Source organism: Crotalus tigris, unplaced genomic scaffold, assembly GCF_016545835.1.
Source record: "Crotalus tigris isolate CLP2741 ecotype Arizona unplaced genomic scaffold, ASM1654583v1 scf7180000017764.6130737, whole genome shotgun sequence".
NCBI classification, from domain to species: domain Eukaryota; kingdom Metazoa; phylum Chordata; class Lepidosauria; order Squamata; family Viperidae; genus Crotalus; species Crotalus tigris.
Window position 1 is genome coordinate 2639431 of NW_024096618.1, and position 19732 is coordinate 2659162.

At 39.4% G+C, this 19732-nt stretch overlaps 1 protein-coding gene and 1 long non-coding RNA gene across 3 annotated transcripts in view; one reads left to right on the forward strand and one right to left on the reverse strand.

The window, feature by feature from the left end:
* SLC43A3 (solute carrier family 43 member 3) overlaps positions 1 to 12116 on the reverse strand; it is a 38599-nt gene extending 26483 nt beyond the window's left edge. Inside the window, exon 1 of one of the 2 annotated variants that reach the window (XM_039341182.1) lies at positions 11980 to 12116. Coding sequence is in view for 1 of the 2 variants with exons in the window: in XM_039341180.1 (XP_039197114.1) it covers positions 11972 to 12003 (32 nt within the window). In the remaining variant the exon portion in view is untranslated. Of the gene's footprint in view, positions 1 to 11971 lie in introns of both variants that reach the window. The other variant, XM_039341180.1, reaches the window with a different exon arrangement.
* Positions 12117 to 12516: 400 nt separating this feature from the next.
* On the forward strand, positions 12517 to 14663 carry LOC120307015. The gene is made up of 3 exons (XR_005556430.1): positions 12517 to 12652; positions 13239 to 13272; positions 14080 to 14663. It is a non-coding gene; the product is annotated as an uncharacterized LOC120307015 (long non-coding RNA).
* The last annotated feature ends 5069 nt before the right edge of the window (positions 14664 to 19732 follow it).

The following is a 19732-nucleotide window of genomic DNA, read 5'->3' on the forward strand; positions in this document are numbered from 1 at the left end:
AATTTGAAAATAGAACACCATATATTGGAAAGTAGCATAAATTTCTCCCTTTTCCCTTCCATTCAGTCATGTCCAATTCGCAGAGACTATCTAGACAAGTCCCTGCAGGAAGTTTTTTGGCAAGGTTTTTCAGAAAAGTATTTTGCCATTACCTAGTTTCTAGAGCTGAGAAAAAGTGACTGGCCCAAAGTCACCCAGCTGGATTTGTGTCTAAGGCAAAACTAGATCTTACAGTCTCCCAGTTTTTAGCCTGATGCCTTAACTCAAATTTCTGCTTATTATAATGACAAATTATCTGTTTGCAATAATTTCCTAAAAGTCTACTGTCTCTGCATTATAATCTTACCCATACATCTTTTCTTTCTTACTATATCCTCAAGAGCATAGTGTCCAGTCTGCAGTAGTGAGAGTATCCACACAGAAGGTACGTATAATGACTAAAGGCAAGGTCTGATGTTAGATTTGCCTATCTTCCATTAAAAGTCAGGAACAAGACAACTTTGAGGAATAATTGTCCATGTAGGCAAGCCTATACCCACACACCTACCAAACTGTGACTAGCTACATACATCATACGAAGCCACTGTATTTTTGACATAGCAGGATCTGTAAATCATGGTACTATTTAGTAAAAGGCAACTAATTGTAGTTTATGCAAAGCATCATATTTACAAAAAACGCAATTCAACCTAATTCAGATATCCAGAGACCACAAATCTCCTTTGTCTAAAAGTTCAGAGAAGCTTTTAAGTAGAGGAGTTCAAATAGCCAGGGCCAAATGAATTACATCCCAGAATTCTAAAGGAGCTGGCAGATGTGATCTTGGAACCATCTTAGAAAGTGCTCTTCAACATTTTCATAAATGACTTAGATGATGGGATAAAAGGAGGACTCATCAAATTTACAGACGACACCAAGCTGGTGGGAATAGCCAACACTTTAAAACAGAGGTCCCCAACCTTTGGGGCACCAGGGACTGATTCTGTGGAAAAAGGTTTTTCCGTGGACTGGAGAGTGCGTGGTTTTGTGTGCTGCCTGCATCCCACGGATGGGGCTTTGCTTGTTTGTGCGGACTAGTTGCTGGCTTGCCGCGGCCCGGTACCAATCCACGGACTGGGGGTTGGGGACCTCTGCTTTAGAAGATAAGCTGCAGATCCAGAAGGAACTTAACAGATTTGAACACTGGGCCCTATCCAACAAAATGAAATTCACTGGTGAGAAAAGGAAGGCTTTACATTTAGGCAAGAAAAGTCAAATCCACAGATATAAGAGAGGTGGCTCAATAGTAGTAACTGTGAGAGGGATTTAGGAGTTCTAATGAACACCACTTAAATATGAGCCAGCAGTGTGCTGCAACCACCAGAAAAGCCAACACAATCTTGGGCTGCATTAGCAGAGGGATAGAATCAAGACCACGTGAAGTGTTAGTACTGCTTTATAATGCCCTGGTAATAACACATTTGGAATATTGGATCCAGTTTTGGCCACCACGATACAAAAAGTATATTGAGCCTCTAGAAAGAGTGTGTTCTGTCCCAGCCTATATGAGTCCTTTGATGAAGACTTTTCCTTCAACAGAAAAGTCTTCATCACCTTGTTATGCTCACAAGAGAAACCTCTCTTCCAAGAAAAAGGCAGTAACCGCTAGAAAAAAACAACCTCTTTTATTCTCACAGACCTGAGTCAATGTCCAAGGCAAACAAACACAGTCCACAGAAACTTGATCCTCAACACAAGCGGTTGCCTTCAACAACCAGGATCTTCCACACCTTCCCTTTTATAATTCAGCCAAGGCGTGGCTTCCTAATGCATTCTCCTTTGCCTTTGCATTCCTCTGTCCCCATTGCATTCCTCTGTCCTATTCGCTTCTCTTGCCTGCACTTTCGTGCATCCTGGATTTGTCCCAACTGTTCTTCGTCACTGTCCAACTCAGGCTCCCAAGCACAGCTGTGTCTCAGCCTGAACGCGAGTAGAGGAGCAGGTTCCTTGTCTGACTTGGAGCTCCTCAGAGCCTTCCTCTGACTCTGATGTCACTCCAGGCCCTTCCTCCTCATCTGATTCCTCAGTCTCAGCTGTCAGATCCACTGGCTGGCAAGTGCAGAGTGCAGAGAAGACCAACAAAGTGTTTAGGAGAGTAGAGGTTAAAACTTATAAAGAATTGTTGCAGGAACTGGAAAGTCTAATCTAACGAAGAGAAGGACTAAGGGTGACATCATAGTAGTCTTCCAATTTCTAACGGGCTGCCACAAAGAAGAGTGGTTCAACCTGTTCCCCAAAGTCAAAATAAGAAGCAACAAATGGAAACTTATGAAGGAGAGATCCAACCTAGAAATAAGGAGAAATTTCTCAACTGTGAAAACAATTAATCAGTAGAACAGCTTGCCTTCAGAAGTTGTGGTTGCTCAATCAGTAGAGCTTTTTAAGAAGAGATTGGACAACCATTTATCTGAAATAATATAGGGTGTCCAGCTTCAGCAGGGAGTTGACTGGAAGACCTCAAATGTCCCTTCCATAATAACTCTTATTATTATTCTATTCCACTTTTCAATACAAAAGGTGATAACAATTAAATAAAAGTAATTCTATCTATGGGGAAAGGTTTTTTTTTTTAATATCTATCTTTTCTAAAGAAGGTCACAAAATTTCAATTGTTTATTTCCTCAGAAACTAAACTGTATTTTAACAGAGATTTTGTACAATGAAAATTGTAGTTCAGATTTTTGTTTTGTGACAGCAATCCCCATTATCCTTCCATGGCCACACTATCTGGGAAAATTTTAGAGGTTTTATACCAAAGCAGTGTTAAGTACAAACAGTTGGAAGCAGAATGCTTTAAGAGTCAAATGATAACCTGGTCATGTTATTGATACTGACATCTTAAAAAATGTAGTTGAGACAAATAAATGTTCAAAACCATATAGGTAATAAACTATATATCCAGAAATGCTTTATTTGGCCAACCATCTTGCTGAATGCAGCTTTGTGGTTAAGGAGAAATTGAACTAGCCTGTGCAAAGAGGAAGAAGCACCTACCTTTTAATCTATAGGGAAATGACTACCGCTTAATTTTTCATGCTTTGATGTCAAATCCAGCAAAACCTGTAATCTTCAAATGCTGCTATAAACTGTCAAAGAACAACTCCTCCCTTGAAAGCTAGACATTAGATTGTAAGACTATTTGTCTGCATCTGTGCTACCTGCAATACTCAGTGTTGTCCTTAATGAACATAAACATAATAGAGTCTAGAAATTAAACCTCATAGGCTGGAGAAACTGACATTCAAGATTCTGAGAAGTCAAATTTCATATTCAAGGAGAATTTATTTTATAGAACATACAGCCAGCCAACTACCAAACTTTGCCACCCACACCTTCTTGCCAAAAATTCCAAATTATTTACTCTTTCCTCATTATTGCACAGGTACTACACACCCTCTTATAATTCTATAGAGTATAACAGTCCACAAATCATGGACACACACACACACACACACACACACACACACAATGTACATTCTAGAAAAAAGAATGAAGAAAAGCTAATCAGATCCTACAGTACTACTTATACAGAATTTTAAACAGAAGAATGAGACTAACATAAACTAAAGTAGGGCAAAAAATAACAAAAAAAAAACTAAAGAGAAAACTAAAACTGCATTCAGGAATGGAATAGCAGAAAAATAAAGAAAAAAGAAATGGTTTTCAATCTTTCTTTACAGTGTTTATTATAATTACGATATAAATTAACCTCTCTCCCTAAAGTTACATCACAATTCTTTTTTCATTATTGCATTCTATCTGATAATCCAAACCATAAATTCTATCCCATAGTATTCTTCTAGTAAATGAAGTAACATGTAACTTCATTTTGTAACATGTCTAGCAACTCACATTTTATTTTTTTTTAAAAATTACCACCAGCAGCACTTTTTAAGAGCTAGACATGTATGTATATAGGCATGTATGTATATATGTATGTATGTACAAAATTATGTATTGACAAGGGCTCAGTAATAATCAATGCTCCGTATGACTGACTGTCCCCAGACAACCCTGGTACAATCTATTCTCTGTAGGATAAGACTTTCTTGAAAGCCAGAAGGTTAGAGGCATTCCTTACTGCAAGTCACCAAATCCAAAGAGCATGGTCTGCTACTAGGGAACTGCATCATTGGCTGCTCTCCACCATCTTTGGACTGGCAGAGATCTCCAGTTACTCCTCTAAAAGGTTGCAGGGATTAGTCCAGACTAAGTGCGTATTTCCATCAAGATAATGTTGCAGGACTATCATTTAGGCATCTTTAGGTAAATGTCCTGAACCAAGAATCTCCATGTCCAGAACTCTGTTAGCACTGTTTAATTTCCAGGCTTCAGACTTCTATTATTCTAAACTATAAGCAACTTCTTGTTTACTTTTTTATTTAATTTTGTTGATTGACTGTTTATGCACCATCAAATCAGTGTTGAATCTTAGCGATCACATAGACATTTTTCCCAACTGTGCATTCATCACTGCTATAATCAAATACATCTATTTTTCTGCTGGTTATCCTGTTTTTTCTCTTTCTTTGCACCTTTGTCTGTATTATAATCTTCTCTAAGGAGCTAGGTGTCCAAAGTATGATAGTTTGAGCTTGGCAATTTTTGCCTCAAGTGAGAATTGTGGGTTGATGATCCATTTGTTCATTTTCTTGATTATCCATGGTATTCTCAGGAGTCTTCTCCTTCATCAGAGTTCAAAAGTGTTAATATTCCTTCTACCCTGCTTCTTCAAAGCCCAACTTTTGCTTCCATAGAGTGCCACAGGGTAAACCACTGCCTGCATGATTCTGAACTTAGCTACAGTACTTAAAGTTTAAAAGCCCTTTTAATCCCTGACAAGACTTTGCCCCTTTCATCTGTTTATTCATCACCCTTAATGGACTCTTAATAGAGGCATATTACTACAAAGGCTTGTAAAAAGTCCACTTAATTATTCCAAACAGTAGCATTTCCCCACTAAAGATTAACTATGACCTAGCATTGACATTCTTTCAGGATAACTTGATTTCCTTCACTGTAAGGAAACTGTTCCTAGATTGAAACAGTAAACCCACTTTGGCAACCTATTTTGGACAACCTTTTGTCAATTTCCTCAAGAAATTCTATCTTTCTATTCTTCAGTTCAGGGAGAGGTTTTTTTCCCTGCTCAAAGAGTCAGACTTATAATTTACACCTGGATTTCAATTCCTTATAATTTATTAAAACTAGAAATAGATGATCTTTCATATCTAGAAAGACACAACTATCCTCTTGCATATAACATACACTCACCTTTCTGTCTAAATAGCCCCCTTGGGATCTATGCCTTCAATAGGGTTAATTTGTTCAGCAGCAATTTAACATCAAGTAAGCCTTGCTGACAGTTGCTTAGGCATACTATTTATTATTATTACAATATTCTTTATTGGCCAAGTGTGATTGGACACATAAGGAATTTGTCTCCAGTGCATAAGCTCTCAGTGTACATACAAATAACATAACAACAAAGTAATATAATCATAAGTTATACCAATAGTAGAAGGTTATAGGAAAGATGAAAAGGATAATAATAATACAGCCCTACTACATGGGCTGTATTACTACATTCTTAGCATAAGACAGTGCTGTGGGAATTAGGTGTTCAGCAGAGTGATGGCATGAGGGGAAAAACTGTGTGTAGTTGTTTTGGCATGCAATTCCCTATAGCGGCATCCTGAGGGGAGGAGTTGAAACTGGATGTAAGAGAATTGTAGATATTGTATACTGACTTGTGTTGTATACAGGTCCTCAACAGGCTGGTTGCAATTGTTTTTTGTTTTTTTTTGGTGGTCCTAAATATCTGTTGAAGTCTGTGCTATCCTATTGTCATTTACCTATCCTGTTATTGTGATCATTATACCAACTCTGCAAGGTTAGTTAGACTGAGACATGCTGACTACAACAGAGGGTTGTATATAAAGCTTCAAGCTCTGTAGGCGATGTTTTGGTTAGAGAGAGTGTTCAATCACAGGATTTTGTCTTTTTTGTTTTCTTTATTATTTTTTTATTAGTAGTAAGTCACTCAGAGTTATTTTGAAGTTGGACAGCCTCTAAATCTCTGAAATAAAGGAAAAATAAATCACCATTTCTCTATCATTGACCAATAAGGGGACTTAAAGACTTGTTAATAAATTGCCAAATAACATCAAACATATTACTCATGTTGTGCTTTTCAATTTTTTATCATCAAAATCCTGACAGTAAGAGACTTCATGTAATATATATTAGCACTCCAGATCTGTAGACTTCAGCTCTCTGAACTCTTAGCAATGGCCAAGCTGGGGAATTCAGAAAGTTGAAGTCCATACATCTGGATTTGGAGACTTTGGGGAAGGCTGTCTTGTATGAATTGTTCATACACTGTAAAGATCAACTTCTAGAAGTTTATCTAGGTCCCCAAAACGAGAACAGGACCATTTTGAAGGTAACACCCCTTCTCAGGAACACACACCCTGTTAGGCAGTAGAAAACTAGTATTTCCTCCAGAAATATTTCAAACAGGATAGACTTACTCTTTTACATAACTACATTTAGATTCTTATTTTGTGCATTATTCAAATTGGAGGTCACCAAAAAACTAATATTTTACCTTTTTCTTAAGATTATATTATTGTTATAACTATAAATATGAGAACTGTGGGAAATATAGGTCTATTTCTGTTCAAGAATAATTGTCTGTTTTCTTTCATTTTTAAAATCAATTGTATTTAACTTTTTTGTATAAATGAAAAAGGTACAGGTAGTTCTTGCTTAATTATGTTAATTGGGGCCAGAATTTCCATCGAAAAATGATATGGCTGTAAAAGGCAACATCACATGACTGTGTCATTTAGAACTGGCAATTCTGGCAGTCCAGTTGCTTTCATTAAATGAGGACCATACAGGTCATTAAACAAGAACCTCAGGTGTCTGCAACTTGAGACTTCCTGCTGACCTCTTCATTGACTCTGTGGGAAATCTTCAGGGAAGGTCACAAATTGGGATCCCATGACGGTGGGTCACTGCAACAATTAGGAATCTAGGCTTTTTGCTGAGTACCCAGATTGCAGCTGTGTGACTGCAAATGTGCTGTGATGACTGAAAATTCTAGGATCCATCATAAGTTTGTTCACAGCTGACATCCTCAGCTATTCCTACAGAAAAGGTGTACAAGAACGATGCCGATACTAAACTCCCAAAGGTAAGCAAGGAAGAAAAGTGGCTTTCCAATATATTTTCCATGCATTCACTATTGTTCTACCTTTAAAAGTAGCAAGATAAAGCTTTTATCTCTTGGCTTTAAATGATACACAGGATAAGTCTCTGAAGGAACAAATGAGTAATATCATAATACGGTATGGCAGGCCCAGTGGGCATAATGGAGCTGCAGTCCACCAGATGCAATCTGTCACATCAGGAAAGAGGATTAAGACTGAAAGCATCTTTTCCCCCAAGTCCTAGAACCAGTATAAATGTTTAAAAAAAACCTTAGGTGATGAATACACTTGCATTTTGCTTCCTGTGCATGAAGTTAATCATTCACAAACTGAAAGCAGCAAAAATGTGACACACAAATGCCATGAACATATGTATATTGAGACAAGTACTCTTGGTCAACAGTCTAATTGATAAACAGTTGTTAGAGGCTTTGACTTGAGGAAACATGTAGCTCAAGCCCAGAAAAGTGACTGAAATCCAAAAGTGCCTAATGAATAACAACTAATGGCCCTATAACTTAAATCACAATGTCAAACTGTAAGACAGTTTTATGCACTTAATTTAAATCCCATAGATTGCAACTGGCAAATTAGAGGCAGAGGTAAGGAAATTAAATACCAAGAATGACAAGAATCACAAGCCACTTTTAGACATAGTTTATTGAATAAACTATAATTGGTTGTTTCTATGCAAGCCGTATTTTATGCCATATTATTTGGATCTGACAATACATTACATTCAAATGGCTCAAATTTCATCTTCTACACAATTATACAATTCTTATATAATGGTTAAGATACCTAATGGGCTTTGCTCGCCATCAGGCCACCTTAGACAGATCAAAGTTTATCTTGGACTTAAACCTTCATTATAAGTTTAGATGGGATTTCTATTAACTTCACTGTTTTTTCTAATGTGGCCTACCTACAAGAAAAGTAGGGCTTGCATCTTGACAACAGTCTTTAGCAGGTTGTACAATTGAGAGTTTCCACTCTCTGGAAGTCTGGATATACTGGAATGAGTCTTCTCAACGTGCCTCTAAGCCACCTTTATAGGCTGACTAGAAACCATACTGCATTTCACTGCTACAAGTGATGAGATTTGGAGTGAAATACAGTTGCTGTGGGAATGGATCCTAAGTAGAAGTGTACTGAATAGCATTATGAGCTTCAGTTATATTTAGCTGTCATGGAATATTTTTGCAAATCTTTTTATAATTTTACCCCATCCTATTCAACTACTATAGCAAGGACCTTTATTTATTCCTGTTCAATAAGGTCAGGGCTCAAATCCATGTGATGAACAAGCATTAATCCTCCTTAGAAAAAGTTCTGTTTCTTGAACCAGCTCAGGTTACGGTTTATTTTTGTTTCCATCTGCAGTAAACACCTTGAAAAAGTAAAAAAAAAAAAATCTAAAATGAGACCCCTGCATTTTCCAAACAATACCAAAATGTTTCAGAAAAGCTGTATTTTTACAATATACAGCAAAGACAACCAGATTCCAAACAGAAGGAGATAATCAAAGGCATACATTTTGTTCTCCCTCCATAGTAATCTGTACTTGCTGGAATTCCCCCTTCTTCAGAAATCCTATCTCTTTTCTTTTTTCTTGTAGAGAGAATAACCAGCTGAAACAATGGAAAAGTGTTCAAATAATTGCCAGGAGAAACAATGGAGTGAGCTCTTCCAGTAATATCAGTGTGAGTGCTCTGTAGGTACATGTCTTTGTGGTATTATGCTGTGTACCAGTAAACTAATTTTCCTAAAGTGGCTGTATAGTCAAAATGGCACAATCTATACTCAAGAGAGAAACATCAGCAAGTTTGGGTGAATTCCAAGGATTGAGCAATAGACAAGAAAAGGTCCTGAAGGGAGAAGATGCAGCAAAGCTCAGGGAAGACCAAGGATGCCTAAGAGAATATGGGATGCTAGCTGGCTGAGGCAAGAAGAATAGAATCAATAAAAGCCAAATGGATACATTTATTCAGTGTTCTATTGATTAAATAATAAACTCCATCTCTTGTATCACTCTTTATAACAATCCCTAATTTGTTTCTACCAAAAAACGTGAAAGGAAGAAGCAATTTTAATTTATAGTCACTCTCTCTCACCCCAACACTTCACAGGCCTGATAGTGTAGGGAAAATAAGAAGAGGAAAGAATATTAGATATGTTTGCTGCCTTGAGTTATTTACAAAAGTAATAAAGGAGGGATATAAATAAATATTGTCTTGACCAAAAAGTATTTTTTTTTAAAAAAAATAAAGTAATTGTGAATAGAAGGATACCAGTGCTCCCACCAACATCTTAGTGAATCCTTAAGGGGGGGCACTTTCCTTTTGCAATGGGAAAGTTGATTTGGCCCCTGAAACACGTATCTCTTTCACAGTTGTCAAGCACCTGAAGCAGAAGAAATCTAGAGGAATAGGAATGGATGCAACAATCATTCTAATATTCATAGACCTGAACCAATTCCATCTAGGTGAAAGGATTTCTGTAGAAAAAACACTGTTTACGCAAGCTATGCTTTCACCTATATTAAATACTTGTTTACATTAGCTTGGAACCTGATCCTGAGCATTTGGCTGAAAGAATTAAAACCCATTCTGGTGCTATACCCACATCTATAACCTCCTGGAGCATGGAAATAAAGACCTTATTCAAGAAGGCATTTTCTGAGTTGAGCAAAACAACAGGTTGTATGAAACCTTCAGTAATGATGATTGAAGTACTCAAAGAGAAACAGATGACTGTCCGAGAGATACACTTGAACCAGTCAGCCCTCAAAACACAGTGAGGCAGAAGCATGTGCTTCTCCCCACTCTTTAAGGGGAGGAGGGGATCTATAGGTTTCAACTGCTTTGCTTCATTATCTCTGCCTGCTATTTCAGAACCACAAACAGTGGACAGAACTTCAGAGAGAAAAGGCTAGAGACAAACAGCGCTTTTCAAAGAGAATGGAATGCTGAACACAAACTTCATCATGGAAATCAAACTTGGATGGGCATCTACAAATCCTTGAAGCATAGTCCAGGGAAACCAGCTAAGCTGAACCATTTAACAGCTTTTGTTTCTCAGACAGTGTAGCCAACAAACATCAAACCAGATCATTAGCAAGCTCAGTAAGTACAAATCTCCTTTTATAGAGAAACTGCATTCTGTCCTAAACTGTGAAGGGACAATGTGAAATAATTTCCATGCTGTTGGTCAAGAAAATTATGTGGACATATTCAAGGAGTTATCCAGCTGAGTTTGACTGAAAGGGATCTTCACCATTTAAAACATTATTCTGTTCCTAAATGTACTCATAACTTTATTGTTTTAGTTGTGTTTTGCATCTGACGCTACATGTTCTAAAGGCTTCCTTAGCTGTTCCCAGCACTGCTCGTCCAAACTCTCTTCAATCCGTTGGTCTCCCAACTCTGCCCCATCCCACCCCGTCACACTGCAAAACACAGGTCACTTCACATGCCTGCAAGAAGATAAGTCACACCAAACTCGGGCAGTCAACGTGTCAAAGACTGTCCAGTTAAAAGAGCTATGGAGATGTTTTACTTTATGTGATATACATTGTAACTTTCTTCCTTCTCTCTGGTATGGAAATAATGCAAAATGTATGCCTGCCTTTAGCAGTAACACTCTCTGAGAACATTTCACTTCTTCAAAAACAAATGAACTCCCATTTGTCTCCAGCTGGTGAGCTTTGCTGGGTTTACATCATAGACAGACTATTAAACAAAGGATGTTTTTTTCCACAGTACACCATGACTTTTATTTCACAGCAACAAAACCTCTGTGTGTCTCAGGAAAAAGCAGCAGTGGAAGAAATCCACTAGTAATTTCTCAGTAGTAAGGCATTTCTTCTGACAACATTCTAGTAATTTGATTTCCACATTTACACTTATATAAACTTATATAAACTGAGAAGTTTAAGTATCAACTTCTCCAGAGTTCAGCTGTAAATATTTCCCAGCTTTGTTGGAAAGCACCATTTCTCAGCTTTTTTTTCCCAGAGGACAAAAGAAATGGGAGGTGGGGCAAACTATTTTAATTTTGTACAGAGCCCTATATATTGATACTTGGATATATGTCAATATTAATACCTTTCAGATCAGCCAGATATGGAAAACCTAATTAAATTAATCTGTCAGTTTGAAGGAAATGAATGTCCAATCTGTGATCAATCTGGGCTGGATTATCTACTTTGCTAGGCTTCTTCTATCTACACTATTTCTCCCTCCCTATCTATGTTGGCGTTACCTCTTCATGTCCTAAAACATCTTCCATAATTTTGGGGAAAACAATTTGTCTCTCTCAAACACACACACACACCAAAGTTCTTCTGTGAAATTAGGAGCAAGAGTTGTAAGCCAACAGACATGTTCTACCAACCATGGACTTAAGCCTCACATTTATTTCACAGTATGTCCCATTCAACTTGCTCTAAAGCAACTGCCATAGCCCAAACGTTGAGCTCCCAAGAATTCAACTTCCTTGTATCCCCAAGACTTAAAGAGTACCTTAAAGAGTAACTGTTATTGCATATCCCTTTGCGGATCCTAGTTTGTGGAATAAGAAGCACCTTAAGACTTTAAAGTAACCAATAAATTATTTTGCTTGCCGCAAAAGATGAACAGGGCTAGCTTATGAAAATTACCCCCCCCCCATACTTCACCCACTTTTTTAGGGGCGCCATCACCTTTTAGACGTACCTCCTTACCAAAGGACAAGGGTCCACTTCCATTCAGTCTTCCTCAAAAGTGGAGCGCAGGTCGCCGGCAAGAGAAAAACTGGAGCGAGATTGCTACGGGAGGAAAAGAGCCCAAGGGAGCGCCCGCGCACAACGGTAGGTTTTCTTTTGACAGCCAGAAAGGAAGAAAGGAAGCCCGTGCGCCACAGCCCCGCCCCCTCGGCTCCCTCAGGGACTCTCTCCGCCCATCTCCGCCCATCCCGCCTCGATTCCACCGCCCTTCCAGGCGCTTGCTAGAGGAGTTTCATGCCGCCCGAAGGAAGAAGCGGCGAGCCGGCCTCCACCGCTACGAAAAGCAGCAACCAGCCCGGCTGGCGTCCCCCTCGTTTCGGGGAAGAGTCGTTCTCCTCGTCCGCTTCCTAATTCCGGGTCGCCACGGCAGAGGGATTTGCAGCTTTCCCCGCGCGCCTCGGTCCTTCGTTGCCTCTTAACTGCGAAAGTCGCGCGAAGGGTCTCATGACGTCACGGCTGACACGTCCGCGCCCCGGGCTCCTGCCGTCGACCTCCTTGCGCGGGACTGCCGCGTTTTGCGTCGGTCTCTCGAGCTCCTTTTGGTCTTTTAGAGAGGACGCACCTGAAAGTGACGCTCATCACGTTTAGGCCAAAGTGTACGAAGCAGAGTTAAATCCCCAAGTTTTCTGAGGTAACGCAGACAAGTCAGAACTTATTTATTCTATTTGTGCGGCGTCCGTTTAGCATAAAGGACATTTCCAGGGGGCAGCAATTTTCAACCCTTGCTCTTCAAGGTAACACCCCTCCCCTTCCCCCTGCTTTGACTATCGCCTTTGGCAAGAAAAGCAGAGAAGAGTGGGTTTGAAGCTGCAGGGGATGGCTCCTTTACTGCCAATAAGCAGCAGAAGATTCTTGGCACCCATGGGGGCCAACTCTCTCCTATTTTAGTGGAGGCAGCCTTCTTGTTCTGGGGTCAGAACAGCAGTCCAAGTTGTGGCTCCCTCTGCTTTGAGCTGTCCTATTGTATACCATCTCCTGCCCTGGATTACAACACTTTAGTTCTGCCTTGTGCACCAAATAACCCCATGTGGACTATTTTTTTTAGCAGGTTCCTTCTGGGTAATTTTTTAAGCATACTAACATGTTATCCCAGCTTTTGTCCTTGGGAATCAAGACATTTTTATTTGTTCCCATGGATGGGTTTCTGTACGTATGAATATTTTGACCATGCTGACTAAGCTGATGAATAGTCAATATTTCCCACTTTCCTTCCTTAGGTACAGATAACACCCCTCAGGAATCTAGCAACAAGTGAGTAAAGCTGGATATCTTTGTTATTTATTCTGTCAGTTGTCAAATTTCTAGGCTACCCAAGTCTAGAATTATTTTGGATGGTTTCACAAAGAAGAACTGGTAAGAGCAACATCATATGAAAAAGAACAGCAGCCATCCAGAGAGAGAACCAGTCCCTAAAAATACTTGCCTCATCCCTCAGTTTAAAGGTGTATGTCTGCATACTAACTAAAAACCTGATGGAAGAATTGAATTTGTAAAGTCTGTTTAAAGGCAGGTAGGGTGGAAAGCGGTGCAAATTGGTGAGGGGGAGGGGAGGGGAGGACTAACAGATATTGTTCCAATAGGCAGATGCAACAAACATGAATACACCTCACTAGGGGTGAGGGATATGCAATAGAATTAATTACATTAATTCTGCCTGGTTCTTTAGTGGCTTAAACAGGAACACATGCACATTTTTCAGAATGAGAAGAACAGGAACAAATCTACTTAAAATATGAGATGGGAACAAGATAAAATGAGCTATTGGGAAGGACTGAGGTTTTCAAGCCATTCTGTACAGTTATAAATATGGGTAAGAAAAGGGCTTCTGCCCTGATCCAGGGATGCTCGTGTGGTTTTTTTTCCCTTTCCCAAGAGATTGCCTCTAGCATTTTGCTCCTACTGAGCTTAGCATTTCTCTTGCTATTTTGTCATAATTCTGTCTGAAAACTGACCAAAGACCCAGGTCACCAGTGTACATTATTTGCTTACAAAGTTGTTTGGATTTGGCAGATCATCAGCATCAAATTAGCAGCATTAAAACTTATTTTTCTTTTGCAGGGTTTTTTTTTTCATGAGGCAGCAATTGTGATCATCCAGGAAATGTCTTAAGAAGGAATGATGAGAATCCAGAAGCTTTATCACACTGGGTGCAGTTATAAGCTTGGTTCATATGGCATGCCAAGGTTAATCCACAGTGTTGTTGCCTTAGTTGTGGCTCAATAAGCAACTTGGCTTATTGAGTAAATCACAGCTAAGCAAACTGAAGCTTGGTGCAATATGAGATCCTTATCAAAATGAAGCAGGTTAAGCAAATTCGCAGAAACAGAAATAGCCCTAATTTTTTACCTCTCTCCCTATGTTCCTATACTACTCTCACTGCCTTTCTTTGGGATCATCAAAATGTGCAACATTCAGTGCCTGTCCTATATATAGTTATTTTTGACTGGATGAGAATAATGGTTAGCCAGGGTCTTCATAATTTGCTGCAAGTGCTAAGTCACAAAACCATGCATTGTTTACTTAAAAACGTGCATAATTTCAACAGGAATAGGGTAAGGGCATCTATATTGGGGGAAAAAAATCCTTGGGGTAGGATTTTTGATGTCCCTGACATGTCTTTCAAATAAAGGCCATTCCCCTAATATCAGAGAGGTATGTTCTCACCAACTTAATGACAAGTGTCATTCTTTACATTTTCAAGGAATAACAGGCATTCAGAAGAAAAAACAGTTTCCATTAAAAGGAAGCTGAAGCTCCTTCCTGCTTCTGCTACTCAGTCACCAAGAAACAAATCTTCTGGTGTCCTCACTTTCTCTTCCTTGACAGTGGGACTCTGGATGGAAAGCTAGATTTCAACTGCCTATAAAACTTAAAATCTCTGTGTGCTCATGGTAGTGAATGTGCCTTTAATTCTACACAAGAAGGTATCTTGTCTTACAATAAACAAGAGTGGCCTTTCACTGCAGAAGGGAGGGTAAGCCAAAAGATTTGACTAGTCAAATGTGGAGTGCCTGTCTTTCTACACTGGGAAAAGGGCAAAGGGATGGTGGATGAATATAGTGCAGGCATCTTGGAGTCAGTCTTTCTCCACTTCACTGGTTGTTGCCAGTCTCTGCCCAAGCAGGAAGTGGAGATTTAATTAAGATAAGGAATTTGAGAAGAACCCTCCCAGTCTTCAGCTTCCACTGAAATAAAGGTAAGACAATGTAAATATTTGATTTGGAGACTCAATTCAAAAGTGATCTGTATCAGCTAGAAATGTGCTTTGGATTTCCGAGTCATATCGCCAAAGCAGTTTGAAGCAAGGAAAAAGATACTTTCAATCAATGCAGAATATTCAGATCCAATTTGGAAATATATACAGGTTTTTACTCAAGCACATTTTTTTTTTAATTAATCTCAGTATCCAAATCAAATCAATTCAATTTTCAAACTTGATTAAAAAGGCCTACTTGGATTGGGTAGATTTCTAATCTGGTCTGAAGGTCTAAATAAATCCAGTTTGACTTTTCAGAAGTTTGTTCAGAAGTTTGAACAGGATCAGGGCTGGATTCGTCTATCAATCTCCCACCCTCAAACTGAGTTCCAGGATCAGATACAATCCGATCTGTGCCTGAAGCAATAGGACAGAAAGGAAGATATAACAGCAGAGAGTTTTATTCCTTTCCCTGATAGACATTTTGACATAAAATTCAGAAAGATTCACCTTGTGGCAAGATGGCGGCAAACAAATTTAATAAATAATAATTGCAACAATAAAATGCAGAATCCAGCTGTAGGTGCGAATAACAAAAATGATTCCCCTGTAATGTCTAGCTCAGTCCTCCAAATAACATTTTAAAACCTAGTAGAAATAGGCCCCTTCTCCTTCCTGATATTAATGGCTTGGACTACCACAGCTTTAGAATATAAAGGCGTAGTTCAGACCTCTTAGTTATTCCCATTTTTTAAAAGTGATCTGCATTACAAGTTGCTAAGTTGGGTCATGAGCAGCTTAGTCACTATCTCTTGGTATAGAGAACACCACAGGGGAAAGCCTTAGCAATGCAAGTAAGTATAGAAGTAAGTAGCTTTTAGTGGCTGTGTTCTCTTGCTCAAGTACCTGGGCCGGGGGTAGGCAACCTCGGCTCTTTTATGACTCATGGACTTCAACTCCCAGAATTCCTGAGTCAGCTAGCTGACTCAGGAATTCTGGGAGTTGAAGTCCATGAGTCATAAAAGAGCCGAGATTGCCTACCCCTGACTGGGCCAACATTTGCTTGAGTGGGCTTTACGTATCCCCCTGGTGGAATGGTCAGGGCATTGCAGGGCAGTTTTAGAAAGCTATTGTGTGCTATTCGGCACCACCCCAACTAGCCTATGGCCCCTGAGTGCAGTGAAGAATGCTGTCAAGTTGCCAATTCTGAAGTAAGAGGATTTCTATCAGGATACTTGTTGCCGATTTGGAAGGGGCTCATAACCTGCCCCACCCCACTGTATCAGCTGTATTTAAGAACCAAGGGCGATCTGTTTAATGCTAGCTTGTGGGCAGTTTACCACTCCCATCTGTCCTCCTTCCCCCATAAAGTTTCAGCCATCACAGAATTATTCTCTGCAATTTAAGACCTGCAGAAGGGAAGGTAAACCTTGAACCTGTTTTTGTAGAATTGAAGGCTGTAAAAGAGATGTGTCCACAGCTAGGTTAATTTGGTTCTGGATATGGTATACTGGGGGAAGCTCTTTATTTAGAAGGCAATAAAGTCTGTTCCACATATGAGCTATTTGTGAAATTACCATAATAAAAGCCACCCATAATTAAAGCACATGTCCAACAGTTTAGATAATATAAAAATAAATTTGATTTGAGAAAAAGAGCTGTCTCCTCTACTGTGATAAGAAAAGTGCAAGACTCCACTCAAAAGTGCAAGACTCCATAACACAGGCTTTCCATATACTTATAATCTCCACTGAAGGAAAATGGCTGTGGTTGAAATGTTGGGTTCATATGCATTCATTATCTTGGCAGATTTATGTGGATTTCATGTATGAGAATGTTTAGGAAATGTGTGAATCATCCTTTTCATACTGCATATTTGGGAGAGGAAATAATTTCGGGAACAACTTGACTAAAATGGATGGATGAGGTGGACAGCAGATATTAAAAGTAGCAGTTGTGTACACCTTAAACATAGTAGAAGGATTAGAAGGTTGTTTTGTCCCAAATAAAATTCATAACATTTATTAGCTTTCAGGTTGCCACAGCTTTGGAGTTTTACCAGATAAAGCTCTTTAATTATATTTGAATGGAACCATTCTGGAAGTGGTTACTGGATACTAAAATCTTACCAGCAGCCACTAGAGGGAGACTTAGGCCCATATATATATATATATATATATATATATATATATATATATGTGTGTGTGTGTGTGTGTGTGTGTGTGTGTGACAACACTTTTGACAAGCTCCTTTTCTGGTCTCTTTGATTTTCCATCATTCAGCTGCCAACTAAAGGAGCACAAGCATTTGTTTGAAATTTGATTCATTCAAAATTATTTCCATCTGCGAAGCAAATGGACCAGCAAATTTCATGACATAATTCTGCCACTGTAATCGATGGGATGGATCAAATATTGAAATATATCTTGCTTATGGGATACATTTTGGACATCTCCCCCAAAATGGTATAAAGTCATCTAGGTGGCATTTAAAAAACCTTTTAAAATGTCTGAAAAGACCATGGGCATTCAGTGTAAATAAGTTCCATTTAATATAGAAGGAGATCCTTCCTTCCTTCCTTCCTTCCTTCCTTCCTTCCTTCCTTCCTTCCTTCCTCCCTCCCTCCCTCCCTCCCTCCCTTCCTTCCTTCCTTCCTTCCTTCCTTCCTTCTGAGAATTACAAGGAGGTCAGCATAAAGGAATTGGAAATTCCACATATTCTGTGACATACTGGGAAAATGTATATTTTAATTTAGCTTGACAAAGAAAGTTGAATTTAAGCCAAACTTTCTCATTTCAGTCCCAGGATTTAATTCTAGAATAGATGAGATATTCTAGGGACACAGACACAGGGTGCTCAATATTAAGTATCTATAGCAGGAGTATCAAACTCAATTTCATTGAGGGCCGCATCAGCATTGTGGTTGTCCTTGGGGGGTGGCCAGGGTGGGTAAGGCCTACTGGGTGGGCGTGGATGGAGTAGGTGTGGCCTACTGGCTGGGCATGGCCAGCTCTACATTGTTCGCATCAAGGGTGCCTGTGGGGGCCTGGGCAGGAGTGGGACAGATCTGAGAGTCTCTGGCAGAAGGGGGTGGAACCGGGGCAAGCGCCAAGGCATGGTCCATTTCTTCATTCCTCACAAAGGGTGACACCTCCCCAGCATGCACCCAGGGGGTGGGACCAACGTGGCAGGGGCTGTTTTCTCGCTGTTTCCAGACAGCCTTGTGGAGCTAAGACTGAATGCGTTTCAGCATAGATGGCCACCACAAAATTGTACATTGGCTCCTGGCTGTTCCCTCACTGTTTCCAGGATGGCTTTGCAGGCCACATGAAACCACTTTGCAGGCCACATCTGGTCCCCAGGCCTTCTGTTTGACATGTCTGATCTATAGCTAATCACAGTTTTTTAAAATCAAAATGGGCCTATGAATCAGAAAATATGAGGTTTTATATAGGTTTTGAATAAGCACTTTATTTTTTTAAGCTGTAGACCAACAAAAAGCCTCACTGCCTCAAGAAGTGTATTGAAAATGAATAAAATCATATTAGTTGGGTTCTTTAAGGATCTGTTGGCATCTTTAACTTTGTAATTTATTCATAAATGATTCCAGTATCAAGAGTTAGCTACAATAGTGATCAAATGTGCAGAATGCCATTGAATTGCTACAGATTATGAAATTTAAACAGACTATAAAGGGTGCCAAAAGAAACTTTCTAAATTGGGTAACTTGGCAACACGTAACAAGGGGAGATCCATCATAAAAGTGCTAGCTAGATACATAACTTATAAGGGGGAAATCCTATCTTCTATCCAAATTGACAATAACCACCTATGAGTAAAATATTTCGAGAAGCAAATAGGTCAGGGCAACTATCCTACTGAGCTGTGGTCATTTTTTTCAAAGAGGATTCTTAAAACTGGGAAGGGTTTGCAATTAAAGCAGCAAGTATCATAATGTAATTCTTCAACATTCCCATCTTTCAAACACAAAGCAATTCTGGATAAGATGAAGAGCTGAAGAAAATATCTAAAAGGAGGTGTTAATGAAAGAAAGCCTTCCACTTAATGAAACTCCACTCAAGAAACTGAAGGGGGTCATTTGGAAAGGAATTTGGGGGGGGGTATATGCTGAGATTTATTAAACTGACAGCAGTTTAAAAAGTGAAATAGCCCACGACCACCTCCAACATATGTTCTCATACTGTATAGCTCAGGGTCCTCTGGTGAAAATGATTGGCAGGGAAGTTCTTGGCAAACAAAGAGAAACAAATGCTTTCATTTAACATGGAGCTGATCTAAGGAATTAATTGTCACAAGATCTGCCGTGTTTGCCACCCTGAAAGTTGTTTTTAAAAGAGTGGCACCTTCCCAGGGGATATCAATCAATCACACACACACACACACACACACACACAAATCTCAAAACCCGGCTGAGTAAAACCAATAGGCTTGTGTTTGACAAACACGGAGCTGGGAGAAACAACAGGGATTAGGAACCCAGGTTCCTAATCTTGT